Source organism: Primulina huaijiensis, chromosome 13, assembly GCF_012295235.1.
Source record: "Primulina huaijiensis isolate GDHJ02 chromosome 13, ASM1229523v2, whole genome shotgun sequence".
Taxonomy (NCBI): domain Eukaryota; kingdom Viridiplantae; phylum Streptophyta; class Magnoliopsida; order Lamiales; family Gesneriaceae; genus Primulina; species Primulina huaijiensis.
Genome location: NC_133318.1, coordinates 16,359,742 through 16,376,185, shown reverse-complemented (window position 1 = coordinate 16,376,185; position 16,444 = coordinate 16,359,742). Strand labels below are relative to the sequence as shown.

The following is a 16,444-nucleotide window of genomic DNA, read 5'->3' as shown; positions in this document are numbered from 1 at the left end:
AAAATACATCAACGATAAAATCAAGAATGATATTTCCTAAGGTGGTAAGCATTTCAGGGCCTCTTTAAAGCCTTGTCTTACACATTCTCTAAGTAATAGACTCCAGAATTAATCTTCTCGACCACTTTGAAAGGACTCTCCCACTTTGGGTCCAACTTTCCTCTCTACTCTTCTTATACCTTCCTCAGGATCAAGTCACCCATTTTTTCCTTTCCTAATCATGTTAACATTCACACATGCTCTTTCTCCCTCCTACCTCACTACCCCTTCATAACACCGACACGTGACTTTTTGGTCTTTGCCAAGACTCCGACTCCTTTTCCCACGGGAAACTTAAGCTTCTGATGATATTTAGGACTGGCCGTCACAAGATTTCATTATAAGATGATGGAGTGTCTACCACCGTGAAGGTTATCATCTTGGTTATCCGTCGAAGATCACTCCCCACGGATAAGGGAAGAACAATTTGACCCAATGGCTGAATGACATGTCCCGCAAACCCATACAGAGGGGTAGAGACTGGCTCAAACTCAAATCTTTCAACTTTCATCTGATCCAACGTTCCCTTGAACAAAATATTCACGGAGCTTCCATTATCATAAAGATCCCCGCCACGTCGTAATTTGCAATGGTGGCTGTCACCATCAAGGCATCATTATGTGGAGCCACAATGCCTCAGAGGTCTTCAGGCCCAAAACTGATGATGAGATCTTGTGGTAAGTCTGCATCTCTGGATATCTCAAAGTTTTCCAACTTTCTTCCATGTGCTTTCCGAGCTCGCTCGGAGTCTCCATCGGTAGCACCTCCCGAGATCATATGAATCATTCTTTTCGTAGGAGAGCTGTCCTGGTTCATTCTTTTCCTTGGATCGACAGGCTCTCGAGGGACATCTGGACCCCGCCACTCCTTTCTCGGCTCTACTACCCTATGGTTTATCCAGGGAGGGCCTTGACCTTGCCTAGGGGACGGGCGAGGCCTTGGGCGACTCCCAGATTAGGATCTCTCTCGTCTATCAGGCAGAGGCATTCTAGCATAATTTTCAACCCCCTATGATTTTTCCCACCTCCCTTCTGTCTCACCCACCTCTATCACCTTATCTCGATTCCTATTCAAAGGAACGTGGGATGAGAATTGTCCTTTACTTCTAGCTTTATCCTCTTCTCTCTCACCCGCACCTCTCTTCATACCTCCTCCCTTCGCTCCCTCAACCCCACTTCCCCCAGGTCACTGCTCCATCCTCTTGTGCCATTGTGCATCCTCCAGATTCACTTACTTTTCTACCCGAGCTAAAAGATCATCATAGCTGAACAGAGGTTTCTTGACTAGTGATTTGAAGAATTCTCCTCCAATCAATCCTCGGGTAAAGGCACTGATCATAATGTCAGGTGTATCCGCTGGTATCTCCAGCACTGCATTGTTGAAACGCTGGATAAACTCTCGCAAAGTTTCTGTTTCATGTTGCTTCATCATGAACAGGCTTAGGTAATTTTTTCGATGCCTCTTGCTGCTAGCAAATCGATGCAAGAAGGCTCTGGAAAAATCCTCGAAAGACCGTGTGTAGTTGGATTGCAGTGTATTAAACCACTGTTGGGCTGATATCACCAATGTACCCAGAAACACCCTGCACCTAACACCATCTGAATATTGATGTAACAAAGCTGTATTCTCAAATCTTCCCAAGTGTTCTTCTGGATCAGTACACCCATCATACTCTCCTACTCTTGATTGTCAAAAACTTGGGGGAAGCCCTTCCTCCAGAATGGCGGGGGAAAAAAGACTCTCTTTCTTGGGCGATTGAGCTTTGTTTCCCACATATCCTCCATCTCCGGACTCTCCCCACTTGGGAGGGACCGCGTCTCTTCAACCCTACTTTGATAGCCCTCAACATTCTCCGCTCATTCCTTCCATGCCTGATCTCATATGACGTTTTCAAATGATTTTTATTAATCATTGATCTGTTCTGGGTATAACATGCAGTGTTTACTGCTTCTGCCCAAAATCTCTGAGATATACCGAAATCAACAAGCATTGTTCTAGCTACTTCTTTAATAGTTCGATTTCTTCGTTCAACTACATCATTTTGCTGAGGTGTTCTTGCGGCTAAGAACTAATGCTTGATTCCAGAAATTTTCTAGGAATAGAGAAAGGTTTTGATTGACAAATTCAATCTGTCGATCAGACCTTATTCTGTTAATCCCAACTGATTTTTTTATTTAAAAGTCTTTTGAAAAGTGTAATCAGTTGTGCAGCAGTTTAGTCTTTTGATTTGAGAAAAACAACCCAAGTAAATCTTGAAAAATCATCGACAATTACTATGGTGTATTCATTCCCCTAAACTCATGACTGTTATAGGACCAAACAGATCCATATGCAACAGTTATAAGATCAACAGATACAAGTTACAAGATTTATGATTACTCAGATGAGCGATTGATTTGAAATTCAAGTGGTTCAATCTTTTATTACATAACCAGTTCTTGGATAAATTTGAAGCGACAAGAGGCACTGGTTCATTAGGTTGATTTGTTCAACTTACTTTGTAAGTGTTATCACACCGATTTCCTATCATGATGATATTATCAGTTGAGTTCTTGATTGTGCAGGTGTGCTTGTTGAACTGAACTGAGAAATTATTATCACACAACTGACTAATGCTAATCAAATTATATTTTAAATTATCAACGAATAGAACATCATCAATAATAATGTTATCATGGATAAGCTTATCCTTATCCACGGTTCTACCTTTCGAGGAATCTCCAAAACTGATTTTTGGACCAGAATAAATGACAAGTTGGGCTAACAAATGAGCATCCCATGTCACGTGTCTTGAGCATCCGCTATCCAGATACTAGATTGAGTCTTTATTTGATGTACCTCTCACCTGCAGTCACACACAATGAATATTTTTGGTACCTACATCTATTTGGGTTCTAAACTGATTAGTATTTTAGGAATCCAGACTTGGTCCAGTCTAACTGACTTTCCAGTTGCTGTGTTTTAGATATTTTTTCTCGGTTTGTGTGTGCTTGATGTATCTTTTCTGAACAGACTTACTGTTATAATAATTGAAATATCCATTTCTAGAGTTCTGGTTTTCATAGCTGAACCGTTTAGGTGACCATTTTTGTGAGTCATTTGAACTCGTATGGCTATATCCGATTCCATACCTCTTAGCATTGTTCTTATTGTCAATCGTTTGTTCAACCGGTTCACTCGACTTCGATTGTTCATGTGTCATAACTGATTTTACAAAGTGAATATACTTTCCTTTGCATTTATTCAGTTTTGGCTTGGTACCACTGGTAGAAGATTCATCTTGGCTGTTAAAGCCTAAACCAGTTTTGTCATTAACTGATTTTTGTAAATCTTGCATTTCAGTTAATGCGACTGATGACTTATTCCAAGCTTGAATCAGATCAGTTTGTCTTGAATTTTCAAGTTTCAACTGCTGAATCACAGATTGGTTCTCACTCATTTCAACTTTTAGCTCAGCAATCTCCCTTTTTAGACTCAACAGTTCATTTGATTCATCAGTTTCAGTTTTATTGTTTTGGGGATCAGTTCTTTTTGCTTTGGCCTTCTCAAATGAGAGACCGAGTTTTTGATACTCATTAACCATGTTGTGTAGTGTGGAAATAAGTTCTTTTCGTGTAAAATCAGTTGAGCTGAAATCAAATACCTGCTCGCTGCTTGATTCCAGTTCTGTATCATTAGCCATAAGGCATTTTACTTCTTCTTCATCGCTAGAGCTACTCGAGTTCTCAGATTCTGATTCATCACTATCATTTTCTGCCCACTTAAACTTGCTTTCTTCAGCTAATAGAGCTTCATGGTTCTTTTTGAATGATCTTTTATCATCTTTAGCTCTCCTCCTCTGCTCAAATGACTTCTTTCTTTTTTCTACTAAACATCGACTATTCTTATTTGGCTTAGGTCAATCAGCAATGAAATGTCCAGTCTTGCCACAGTTGTAACAAGCATTTGGTTCCTCCTTGGAGATATTCTTGTGAGAGTGTCTTTGGAAGGATCTCTGGTTCTTTCTCATAAATCTTCCAAACTTCTTGATGAACAATGACATGGCATCATTGCTCAGCTGCTCTACAGATTTTTCAGTTGAACCAGTTGGTTCAAGTTTTAAGGCACTGAGAGCAGTTGAAACTGGTGGAGTCGATGGTTCTCCCTCTCTCGTTTGTAGTTCAAATTCGTATGCTTTGAGATCTGCAAATAGATCGTGTAATTCCACTTTGTTAAGATATTTGGATTCTCTCATTGCCATTGTTTTCACATCCCATTCTTTGGGAAGACCACGAACAACCTTCAGGGCAATTTTTTTATTTGAATACACTTTCCCTAGTGCATTTAGTTCATTTATGATGCTGCTAACTCGTTCATCAAACTTGTTCATTGATTTCCCGGTCTTCATTTTAATGTTATCAAACTTTTGTACTGCGGCTGAGGGTTTGTTTTCCTTCGTTTGCTCGTTGCTCTAGCACAATTGAATCAGTTTTTCCCAAATTTATTTGACTGTTTTGTACATCTTGATTTTGCTGAAAGTAATTTTGTCCAATGTTTTATACAGAATATCCTTCGCAAACTGATTCATATTTTTAAAAGAGCCAAAAATCACCAAGTGTTTATTCAACCTCCCCTTCTAAACACTTTGACCCATCAAACCGATCCTAACAAGTGGTATCAAAGCGGTTTCAATCTTGTTTCTGAATACTTTTTGTCTATACACCTGATAAACATGTCTTCATTCAACAAAATCCCTATGTTCTCAACAGAGGAATTTGATTACTGGAAAATCAGAATGCAGGCTCATTTAACTGCACAAGATGACGATATGTGATACGTTATAACTGACGGACCTATGAAGATCATGAAAGCTAACACGACTATTGCTATAATTGATGGAGCACCTTACCGCATTGAAAAACCACGAGAGGAATGGACAACTGAAGACAAGAGGAAAACAAACTTGGAGTTTGGACTTACACACTGCCAAACTGAAACTCTTATTTTTTTACAACTTATCAGTACACAAACTGATTATCTTTCGTAGCACAACTGATCTCAAAAGATCGAATATTTCAATGTAATGTGCTAGTGATTTTTGCTCAAATGATAGCATGAATGCTATGAATATATCTATGAAGTGTGAGCTTTTGTCTTTGTAAATATCGCAACTGATCTTGAGTAACTGGATCTTTCAAATGTTCTCTCTTTCAAAAATTCTTGATCACCTCTTCTTACTGAACTCCTCAACTATTTATAGGATTTGCTTTCAACGATAACATTGAATGCATTAATTAATACATATCCGTTGATTTGTCCTTTCTGAGTGTGTCAACATTCTTCTGACAATAGTACGATGTTGCAGTCTGTTGTGCGGCACTCCTTCTGTTGTTTGTAGTCTGTTGTGCAGCGCTCCTTCTCTTGTTTGCAGTCTGCTGTGCTGCGCTCCTTTTGTTAGTTGCCATGTGCTTAATATGACTTGTCGGTTTAAAGCTGTCTTAACTGATGACGTGTCGAACTGATCTGAAGTTGGAATATTCGACTGATCAGTTGGACTGATTTTAAACGTCCTGGTCAGTTCTAACTGATAGTTTAGTTGACTTTACTGATTCTGTTAACTTTGTTCAGTTCGATTGCATCCGATCATTTTTCTCATTAATCTTCAGTTCAGATGACTTCAGTTTTCTATCTTATACGATCAGTTATATGTAATTCCAGTTTAGCTTGATTAGTTCGACAAGTATCAATTCTTTATTTGTCGAACTCCGAAAACTTTATGTCTGACATATATGATAAATAAAGTACGAACAAATGTATAAACATTTGGAGCATCTGGAAGTTAGACAAAATTTAAAGTAAGCTATAAATTTAATTTTTTGTAAAAATTTAAAAACAGAATAAAATCTAAAAGCATGTTGTCGAAATTTAATGTATAAAATTTCTTCGATTGTACGCAGATTAATTAAAGATAATGAATGTAAGTTCTCACATCATAACAAAAATAAACATTATCATTAGATAAATAACATTTAGAATCTCAACGAACTCAAAGAAAAACACATAACTCTTTATAAATTTTAAAACCTCATATTTCAAAATTGTAGATGTGAAAACAACCAAAGTAAATTAACCTTATTTTTCAAGAACCATAAGTTATAAAAGAGAAAATAATAGTTCTTGGTGAACCTATATCACATGATTCTATATTCGTAAGACATGTTGATTTAGTCCGTAGATACAAAGAAAAATAAATTTTTTTTCGATAAGATCAAGTTAAATATCTGTCTTATAAAATTGATCCGTAAAATGATATCATGAGAATTTGTATTATGAGTAAAAAACCTTTAAATAGCATATATTTTATTTTTCTACATTTCACACTAGTAATAATATCAAATTACCCCGTTACCACTATATATAACACACGCATTTCTACTATTTTAGGTTTCATGGGTTCCAAAAGACCCTCGCAGTCGCTGCCGCCCAATTCGGCAGAGATCGTCGGTGGAATCGACGATTTACTGATCTAATCTTCCTCTTCCTCCCAGCAAGACCCTTGGTCAGATTCCAATTGGTAAGCAAACACTGGAGATATCACATTTCCGACGAGCGGTTCTCTTATCTCCACACCTTCCGCCACCGCCGCCTCCGTACCCACATTAATCAACCTTCGTTCATCCTCCAGGCAAACTTATGGACGTTTTTTTTACTTCGATCACATGGAGAAAACCTTCCGCCACTTCCGTCTCGGGTTCTCTTATCCTAGGATATTGCAATCTTGTAATGGGTTGTTATTACTCGAGTGCAAGAATTTTCCGTTAAGCTGGAAAAAGTAATCGTCTGCAATCCCATCAATAAAAATATTAGAAATTTGTTTTTGGATAACAAGAAAGATCTGATTTCAGGCTTAGGGTTTGTCAACAATGAATATAGCTCTTATGAAGCTGATGCTCAAATGTTTCAGGAAAAAAAGGTCTAAAATGATATACTTTATGCGGTCCAACACAATATATGAATGTGATAAGTAGAAATCAAAACTAGTCAGACCGTAATAAGTAGAAATCAAAACTAGTCAGACCGTAACTTTTGAGAACAAGGTTAAACATAGATGACTCGATTATGTTGAACTAGAGAGTTCTAAGTCTAAATGGAAATGGAGAATACGAAGACACGGTCAAGCTGGTCATGATCACCATACCAGCTCGAATTGGTCTCATGGAAATGTAAGTCCAACCAGACATTAATTTACAAAATGCAAAAACCTAATTGGTACTATAATTGTAAGCCGGTTCAAAAGAGATACATAAGGAATAGGAAGGATAAAATGTTTAAATAACATTAAGTTAAAGAGAGAACACAACACATGACTTCACATGTTTATGCACATGCTCACGATATTTTGGATACACACTACTAGGTCAGTTAGACTGATTCAAGTGTGGGTCTCGAAAGAGTTAATCCGATCAGGACCCAACTACATATGTGAACCAAGTGTGTTATTTCATTGATTGTCAGCATCAAAGAGAAAGCATGACAAGGAATCAATCTGGTATCTTGATATTGTATGTTCCAGACACACGACATGAAATGTAAGATGCTATCTGAAGTGATTGACTGAAAATGACAAAGAATAACTTTTGGTGATAATTCTAAGAAGGATATGTGAGTAAGTGTAGGATTACTCACAACAATGTTATTCTTAGAAATGTATTGTTAGTTGAAAATCTATGTTACAACCTAATTAACATTAGCGAATTATGTGGTAATAGATATTCTGTTGAATTCCACAAACACACATGTACTATCAAATATGCTAATGGATATATCACGCTAACCAAGTTAAGAGAACAAAAAACCAATTAAGTTATATAGAGTGATGGTCAACTAGTTAACTCTACATGTTTTCTTGCTATGAATGGTAATAATTACTGGTTGTGAGATAAGAGATTGAATCATTTAAATTTTAAGTATATTTGTAGTCTGAGCAAGCAAGAGTTAGTCTCTGGATTGCCAAAAATTTACTTTTCCAAATATAATATCTGTACTGCATGCCAGCTTGGTAAGCAAGTGAAACCTACTTTTAAAAGTAATGGGTATAACTCTTCAACCAAATGCTAGGATTTATTTGTTAGTTTTAGAAATACCCTAGATTTTAATAATAACAAAAACAATATCGAGTTGTTTTAGAATCTGACTGCCAATTTCATATATTTATAGATTACAGGAATCTAGCCGCTAGTCAAGTCAAACCGTTTATCATTCTATCATAAGCTCAAGCTATAGATATCATTAGAAGATCATCACTTGAAGGTGTCTCTAACCGGACCACTTTATCGAAGAACTGTTCAGAGTCAGACCATTCAACTCTAACTGCACTTCAACTGATCAGACATTAATAGATCAGATGTATGCAACAACTCATGATGTTCAATGCTATCAAGATAAAGTATCAATCACATTATCCTACCAACTCCTGATTGACATGAATATTTTCTAAAATGTCAAGTGTCAATCAATTTTTCAAAAACTGAAAGAGCTGAAACCATAAAAAAAAACATTAAATAACATTTAATGGATTGTATGATGAATAGCAGTTAACAATACCAATCTGTCGGGAGCTATACCAATGATCGTTGAAAAGGTTTTTCAACCATTGGAATATTTTGCATATAAGTATACAGATTAAGAACTTCAAAAACTAGAAGATGAATACAAGGTCTCGAGCACACTTGTTGTTCATATATCTATCCGCCCATAGCACACGATGAACCTATCTATCAGATCATTTCATGATCAATCTGTGCTCCAGTTTAGTTAGAAGATTTTGTAACTTCATTTGTCTGAACCAAGGGTTCTACAAACAAGCCAGACATTTATGTATTTGTTGTGGTGATACTAAGTTTCAATTTAGACAGTGTGATAAGTCCTACTCGAAGTGGATTTGTACAAAGATTGTATAAATCAAAATCTTTTATTGATTTACTTCCTAAGTGGAAGAAGAAGAGAAGTACTAGTTGTTATATCTAAACATCCATAAAATATTGTCCATTTAAATTACACACCTACTTCAATATTTATTTATCTAGTCGTTGTGTTAACTTATTGTGTGCATTGAAATCTCAATGTTTTTCAAAGAAGACTATGATAATTGAAAAATACGCATGAAGACACATCTAGCCGCATAAGATAATGACGTGTGATATGTCATCACTGACGGCCCGATGAAGATCCTCAAGCCAATACAACCATTTGCGAGAGAAATGATCAAACGAAGGAGAAAAAGCTGTCTGTGGCAATTCAAAATTTTGACAATGCAAAGATAAGCCCATCGAGGCCTTAAACGAGTTTGATAAATGGTTTAGTAGTATTGTGATTGAAATTTGTTCACTTAGAAAAAAATACTCTAACCGTGAATTTGCATTGAATGTATGAGAGAATTGTTCAGAGAATTAGATATAAAGACGATGACAATGAAAGAATCTAAGGATATCAAAAAACTCGAGATGTATGATTTATTTGCATATTTGAAATCATATGAGTTCGAGCTAAGGATCCAAAGAGAGCCACAAGCCCCACTCCAACTGCCGGAGAAGAATATTCCAGCAGAAAATCTGATGATCGGATAAGCAATTAGACAATGTCTTTATTTGTTAAAAAAATTGGCAAATTTATGAGAAAAAATCTATCTATATTTAATTCTTATCATTAAAAAGATCAAACTTATTATAATCATACAAAAAAAGGTTACAATTGAATCACAAACAAACTTGATATCTCATCCTAAACTTAATGTATGCCAAAGGCATATAATATATCACATTTTCCTATACCGTGTATGATAGTGTAGTTACGGTAAATGCCTGGTTATAATAATACATACAGTAAATAAGTGAAAGGGGCAGGCATCCACCACCATACTGGATAAAGTTGCCAAGAAACTGCCAATACACGGCATTCGCTTCCCTCCCCGGATGTGACAACTTAAGAGAAAATTCCGATTCCGATTCCGATTCCTATTCCTATTCCTACTCCAAGTACCCTATCCTCAATCCTCCCTCTGTTGCCTCATGAACACTGAATCCACCCACCGCTGGCTGTTTATTTGATCAGACCTGTCTCTTTTTTTTTGGGTATATTTTGAGCATATCGATTTCTTTCTTCTTTTGACTTTTAGGTATTGAAGCTCTGATTTTGCCTGTTGGTGGTGAATTTGGCCCTGTTATTTCTTGAGAGATATTAGTGTCAGCGGAGGAATGCAAAGCCAGATCGTGTGCAGCGGGTGTAGGAGTCTGCTGATGTACCCGAGCGGCGCAACCAATGTGTGCTGCGCTTTGTGTAATGCCATCACTAATGTGCCCTCTCCAGGTAAATCTTGAAGTTTGCACGATGATTTGAGCAGTAATTTGTAGCCTTTTGGATGGTAAAAAGATGAGTATGCTGTCATTTGTTCAGTTGTTCATGCGAGAAAAGGGTTTTTTTTGTAGTTTTTGTATTAATTTGTGCTAATAGTGTTGTTTATGACATGATTTGTTCTTTTTAATTAATTCTATCGTTCGAGAGGGTGAATATTTTAGAAGAAAACTCGTTACGTTACAATGCTTCTCGTCTTATATAGTCCTAAACAATTTCAACAGGCAAAATATTGCTGTTTTTTTAAGAGGTCTCGGACGAATTTTCTGTAGCACATGTGAACATTCATATTTCCGCAAATGTATCGCACACAAATTATTAGAAGAATTTGTTCATTGTGCGACTGCACAACTGCATTTTCGATGATAAAGGGCTGCTGTTTGAATATCTATTTGTAGTCATCTATTAGGCGTCAAGCTCCAATGTCTGAATCTTGATCTATGTAAATTCATCTATCTTTGAGGCGCCGTCTCTTTCGGGGGAAAAATTGAAACTTTTACGTGTAATTTTTCCTGAAATTCTAGTTTTTCCCCTACCCGAATCTTATGATTCAATCCCCTCTCTTTATTCAGGGTCCACCCTGCTTCCAAGATGAACATTCTTCTGTCCATTTAGGGCCTTTTGAATAATATAATTACATAAGATCGTTATTTATAGGTTTAACAGAAAGAAGGCAAGCATATACATGTTATTTCTCATCCAAAAGGGCTTTCTGATTGTTTTTGCTTGGTTGATTGGAATTGTCTTTTATATCATGATTATTACCTCTTTCAGTATTATACATGGACTAGTTTGTGTTTAGTAATGGAATATGCACTTTTATTTCTGGATTTGTGTTTTAGAATGAAGGAATTGGTTTGTTGGTTTCTTGATACAACTCGAGAGCCAGCTGTTACTGCTATTATGATTTTTTTCTTCCTAATTTTCACTCCACGCTCTGCAAATGATTTGCTCATCAAACCAACCATTAAGACCTTAATAGTTACACAAAATCTTTGTACTTTTTACTTTTTCGCACCAATCATTATGCTCTTTCATAGTTTCATATAATATATCACGGAAACATTCTAAAACTTTTAGCCAAACAATATCTAAGAATTATTTCCTAATAAATATGCAACTCTTTTAAAAAATCATTAACACCACTAAAACCATTCCCTTTATGCTGTGAGCTGTAGATGTGTGTTTAAATTCAAGATTGATCTTTATGTTTGTCGATACTATGTACTAGAACAAAGAATGAGGTCAATTCTGAATCATGCTCTCAGATTTCTTCATGTGCGTGTACTCCAAAGCTATTACACTGCTTTGTCAGTAACATAGCTTAGAGCAGAGCAATTCTCCATTATTTCCTAGTTTTAGGCTTCAATTTCATGGTTTTTTGCAATATAACATTGTCCCTCCTCAGGAATGGAAATGGCCCAACTGATATGTGGGGGTTGCCGTACCTTGTTGATGTATACTCGTGGAGCTACAAGTGTGAGATGCTCCTGTTGTCACACGGTGAACCTTGCACCAGGTGGCAATCATTGTTTATTGTAGATACTATTTTAGAGACTACTGTTCACTGTTTAGGGACCATGCCTTCAATCTAGAGTATTTTGCCTTGCATATAAATATTACAATACATGTTAGATCCTGGCATCTTTGCTTATCCGGGAAATTTTTAGCTGTATTTATGTTACTGGTGACAATGAAATGTGTGGTACATACAATGATCTTCTTTCAAGTTATATTCGTGGAAGGATTTGATTCATACATTCCCTGCCACTTTATCTCTCTACTCGTGAACATTGTTTTGTTAATCCATCATGTGATTTGTTTACTTCCCGCCCATTGAAAGAGATATTCATGTCTCGAGGCAAAAATTACATCATGAGAATTTAGTCGAGCATATTATTAATATCTTTTTGGTGGGTGGATAGTATAAAATTTGCTCTTGCAATGATTGTTAGTTCAGAAAGGAACGTACATGGCAAATAAATGGTAAAATATATTTTATACTGTAAGGGAAACTCCAGTAGTTGATATTTGATTCCTGAATAAAGCCTTATTGGTTGTTTCTTCTCCAGCAAGTGTGAAGAGATCATGTTTCTTTTTCCCAAGCCGCATTTTACGGCCAATCCATAGCAATTACCGGATAATGGGCTGATGAATATGTTTTTATGCCTCCAAATCTGTGTTAACTCTTTATTTTATGCTTGATGACGCAGAGATGGTGCAATAAAAATTATTACTTTATATTTACTGTCATTATTTATCTCTTGTGATTTCTATTTTATTCTTACAGCGTGATTATATTAGTCAAAAACCTCATAATTATAAGATAATGTGCAACACATCATGTAAATATAAAAGATATGCAACAAAAATAACTTATTTTGTCCATTGGCTATCAAGCATCTTAATGTATTGCTGTTTTATCAAGACTATTTCGAATTTCCTGTGTTTATTTGGACTTTGGTTGTTTTGTAGCATCTAATATCGCTCATGTCAATTGTGGAAATTGCCGCACAACACTTATGTACCCATATGGTGCTCCGTCTGTCAAATGTGCTGTATGTCAATTCATCACTCACGTCAATGTAAGCATCCCAATATATTTCATTTGTTGTTGAGATTCAAAGCACATAAAAGATCAGTGTCAGTTTTCTCCTTTACCTGAATTCAACTAAGGCTTGATTCCCTTGTAGTATGTTAAACTTTCATTTGAGGTCATAAGACAAGAAGTATGTTGTTCCTTTTCTGTGCTGGTACTATCTATTTGTTTTGTGCTGGCAGATGGGAAATGCTAGGGTACCTATTCCCATGCATAGGCCAAACGGAACTCTCTCTTCGGCATCGCCACCTTCAAGTTCAGCCGTAAGTTCCTGATGTGTTTAGCTACTAAGACAGTGTTTGCAAATGCTTAAGAAATTTGATTGTGGACTTTTCTTTTACAAAATTTTGCGAATTTGTAAAAGAAAAATCCATAATCACATTTTTTAAGCATTTGCAGACAATACCTAAGTTAGAGCTGCATATGTGGATCAGGAATACCCTTCATTGGAAAATCTTACTTCTGGATGTTTAATTGTTATCATTTTCATTTTTCTTTATGCAGGCATTGTCCAATTCTCAGAACCAAACCGTGGTTGTGGAAAACCCCATGTCTGTTGACAAGAGTGGGAAACTGGTAGATGTGCTGTTTGTGCCATCTGTCTCATGATTGCTTATTACTCCCTTTCTATATGACCTAGTTTTTAACAATATCTCAAATTTCAGGTTAGCAACGTTGTTGTTGGGGTCACTACGGATAAGAAGTGATCCTGATTGATACTTTGGTGGATTACTGCAACCATCACTGAGCCAAGAAATGCATTCACCATTTTGCTTTTTGGGTATATGAGGTATGTATATTTGGCGGGAATATATCTTAGTGATGTTGCTGCTTTGTGTTGTGGCACTTATGCTATCGAAAACAGAAGTGTTTGTGTGATATTGAAAATATATGTAAATATAATGCGATGAAAGCTCTACCTTCTTCATCATTTGTAAGGAAATCATTTTAGTGGGAAGGAAAGAAACTAAGATCGGTGGTGTCGAAATGTCTAGATTTGTTAGACTGAACTTGCTGTGCGAAGTTTGATATAAAAAATGAAGATAACAGAGCTTCTTGTAATATCATTATCTATAGTTCTATGCTACCAGTGATCCTTGATTTGTGCTGGGATGTATGTCTGCAGTTGGGTAGCAACCTTGTCATGAGTTACGTTTTTGCACTGCTTTACATACAGAACTCAATAAAAACAAAAAGCGCTACATTCACGGTTATGTTCTTGAATTCATTATATGACCCAGTGTGAAGATGGTGGACCTAGCGGCAGAAGCATATCATGCATTTACAATATTGCCAATATTTCCACCTCCTTCAATTTCTCTACTGATCACAAGGGCATGAAATTAAGACACCCATGCGTGCCGCTGCGGGCAGCGGTATATTGAAAGTTTAACTGTGAAATGTGGTGATACAGTCGGAATTTCTTCGCTAGACGCTACTTCGAGTGAGTATCAAACTCCATCGGAAGAAGACAGCGGGTTATGCCCATAATTTTTCTTGAATTAAATCGATTCGATTGGTTGCTCGGCTTTAACCAAATGGCGGGTTCAAAAGCAGTAAAGAATAAACGACGTTAATCATAAAATTTTACGCTACCCATTTTCATATGAATTCTACATATATTTTTATAATTCAATGATTATTAAATACTCGATAAGTTTCTCATGGACTAAAATTCAACATATGATGGAATTGCTATTGCTATTGCTATTGCTATTGCTATTGCTAGTTGCGACTTCACTAATTTCCTAGTGCTGCTATAATTACAGGAACTAACGGTAAATGTCATCATGTTGGGTTTACCCATTCTTTTGTAATTGAAAATCTTCAAGTTTTATTTATAATTTATTTGGATTAATCACAAGGTTTATTATAAGTTGGTGTTTGGATGGAAGAATTTGGATTAATGAGTAGATTTCAAATCAAACAATTTCATATGATTAGGTTAAAGAAAGTGCATTTGAAATTAAAGCAAAAAATATATATATATACTTTGTGCAACGTACACAAAATATTTCAATCTATTTATTCTAATTTTGAACCCTATGCCAATTAATTCTTTGATATATGGATTTGAAATCAAATTCACTCCATTGTTTTTGGATCGAATGATTAGAGCATATTTGAATCAAATTCATTTGGTTTAAGATTAGAGTGAACGATTTAAAATCTCTAGTATTAGTCAAGTATATTTTTATGTTTCAATTCTCAGTATTGCTTTGATTTGAATTCAAACGAGTTCAAATCATTGGATCCAAATACATATTAATTGAATCGTTCCTTCTTATCCTTTTGATTAAAATTTTGAATTTATCATCAATGTTCCTTTAAATATTAATGCCAAGATATAATTGATAGTTTTTTTTTTTTTTGAAACTCTAATCTAGAGGGTGGGGGGAGGGATCGAACCTTTGCCATTTTCATGAGGAGTACAAGTGAGAATCAATGGGTCTAGCCCTGGTCTCATATAATTGATAGTTTAAAAAAAAGCAAGGTCGCCATTTAAATTTTATTTTTACTTTAACTCATAATTTCATATATTATAGAAAATGAGCCATGAACTCTACAGTTACTTTTTTCTTGCTACAAATTCAATTAGGTAAGTTAACCTAACATGCCAGTGTTGGATCAATTTTAATTTATATGGACTTATATGTGAATAATTATGTGTGTGGGTTGTCTGTTAAGTTAAGTCCAAAATAAAGTGATCAAATAAAGTTTCGGGTTATTGGGCTTTAATGTATCTAATGGGTTGTGGGCTTTTAATGTGTAGAGACATAAGTGTAATTTCTATTTTTATGATGAGCTAAAACAGAAATATCAGAAAATATTGATGAACATTATCTATAAATATGGGTCATGGTCCCCAAATCTCGCGTTATCACTTTCATTATTCTCTCCCCCGTTAAGAAAATAGTTCTGAAGAGAAAACTAAAGGATTCTGAAAGAGCGCGTAGATCTGGAAGATCAAGGCACGTTCTAAAGAATTCAGAACTATGGCTTCAGGTACGCTTCCGCTTAAGTTTTCCAGTCAAATTCTTAATGATTTAGCGTGATGGATTCTGCGGTTTATGGGTTTTCCCCAACAGCCAGCAATTCCAAAAAAAAAAAAAAAAATTTGTTACGATTTTTTTTTGTGCGAAGCAAATGGGCACCCCAGCGAAAACTTTATAAAAAAAAGAATAAACTCAGGATTTTCAATAACAAAATCTTTTTTAATTTACCTGAAATAATAGGATACGAGGTTCATGAAAACTTTGATCACGATGCTTGTCTAAGTTCATGGATAACTGACCGATGATTTTGGTCAAGTTATAATATAGTCGGGTTGGAGTATGAGTCGATCCTACATAGACTAATATTTACTTATTAGAATTTTAACTACTTAATTTAAATTTGATTAAAAAAATAAATAAA

At 35.8% G+C, this 16,444-nt stretch overlaps 1 protein-coding gene across 2 annotated transcripts; it reads left to right on the top strand.

The window, feature by feature from the left end:
• The first annotated feature begins 9,889 nt into the window (after positions 1 to 9,889).
• Positions 9,890 to 14,091, top strand: LOC140991753 (protein LSD1-like). 2 transcript variants are annotated; one of them, XM_073461892.1, is made up of 7 exons: positions 9,890 to 10,052; positions 10,193 to 10,383; positions 11,837 to 11,947; positions 12,904 to 13,013; positions 13,210 to 13,290; positions 13,532 to 13,603; positions 13,693 to 14,091. In XM_073461892.1, the coding sequence occupies exons 2-7, from the start codon at positions 10,272 to 10,274 to the stop codon at positions 13,732 to 13,734; spliced, it is 528 nt and encodes a 175-aa protein (XP_073317993.1). In that variant the 5' UTR covers positions 9,890 to 10,052; positions 10,193 to 10,271; the 3' UTR covers positions 13,735 to 14,091. The 2 variants fall into 2 exon arrangements, with proteins under 2 accessions (XP_073317993.1, XP_073317992.1); XM_073461891.1 differs by having other exon boundaries at positions 9,890 to 10,383.
• The last annotated feature ends 2,353 nt before the right edge of the window (positions 14,092 to 16,444 follow it).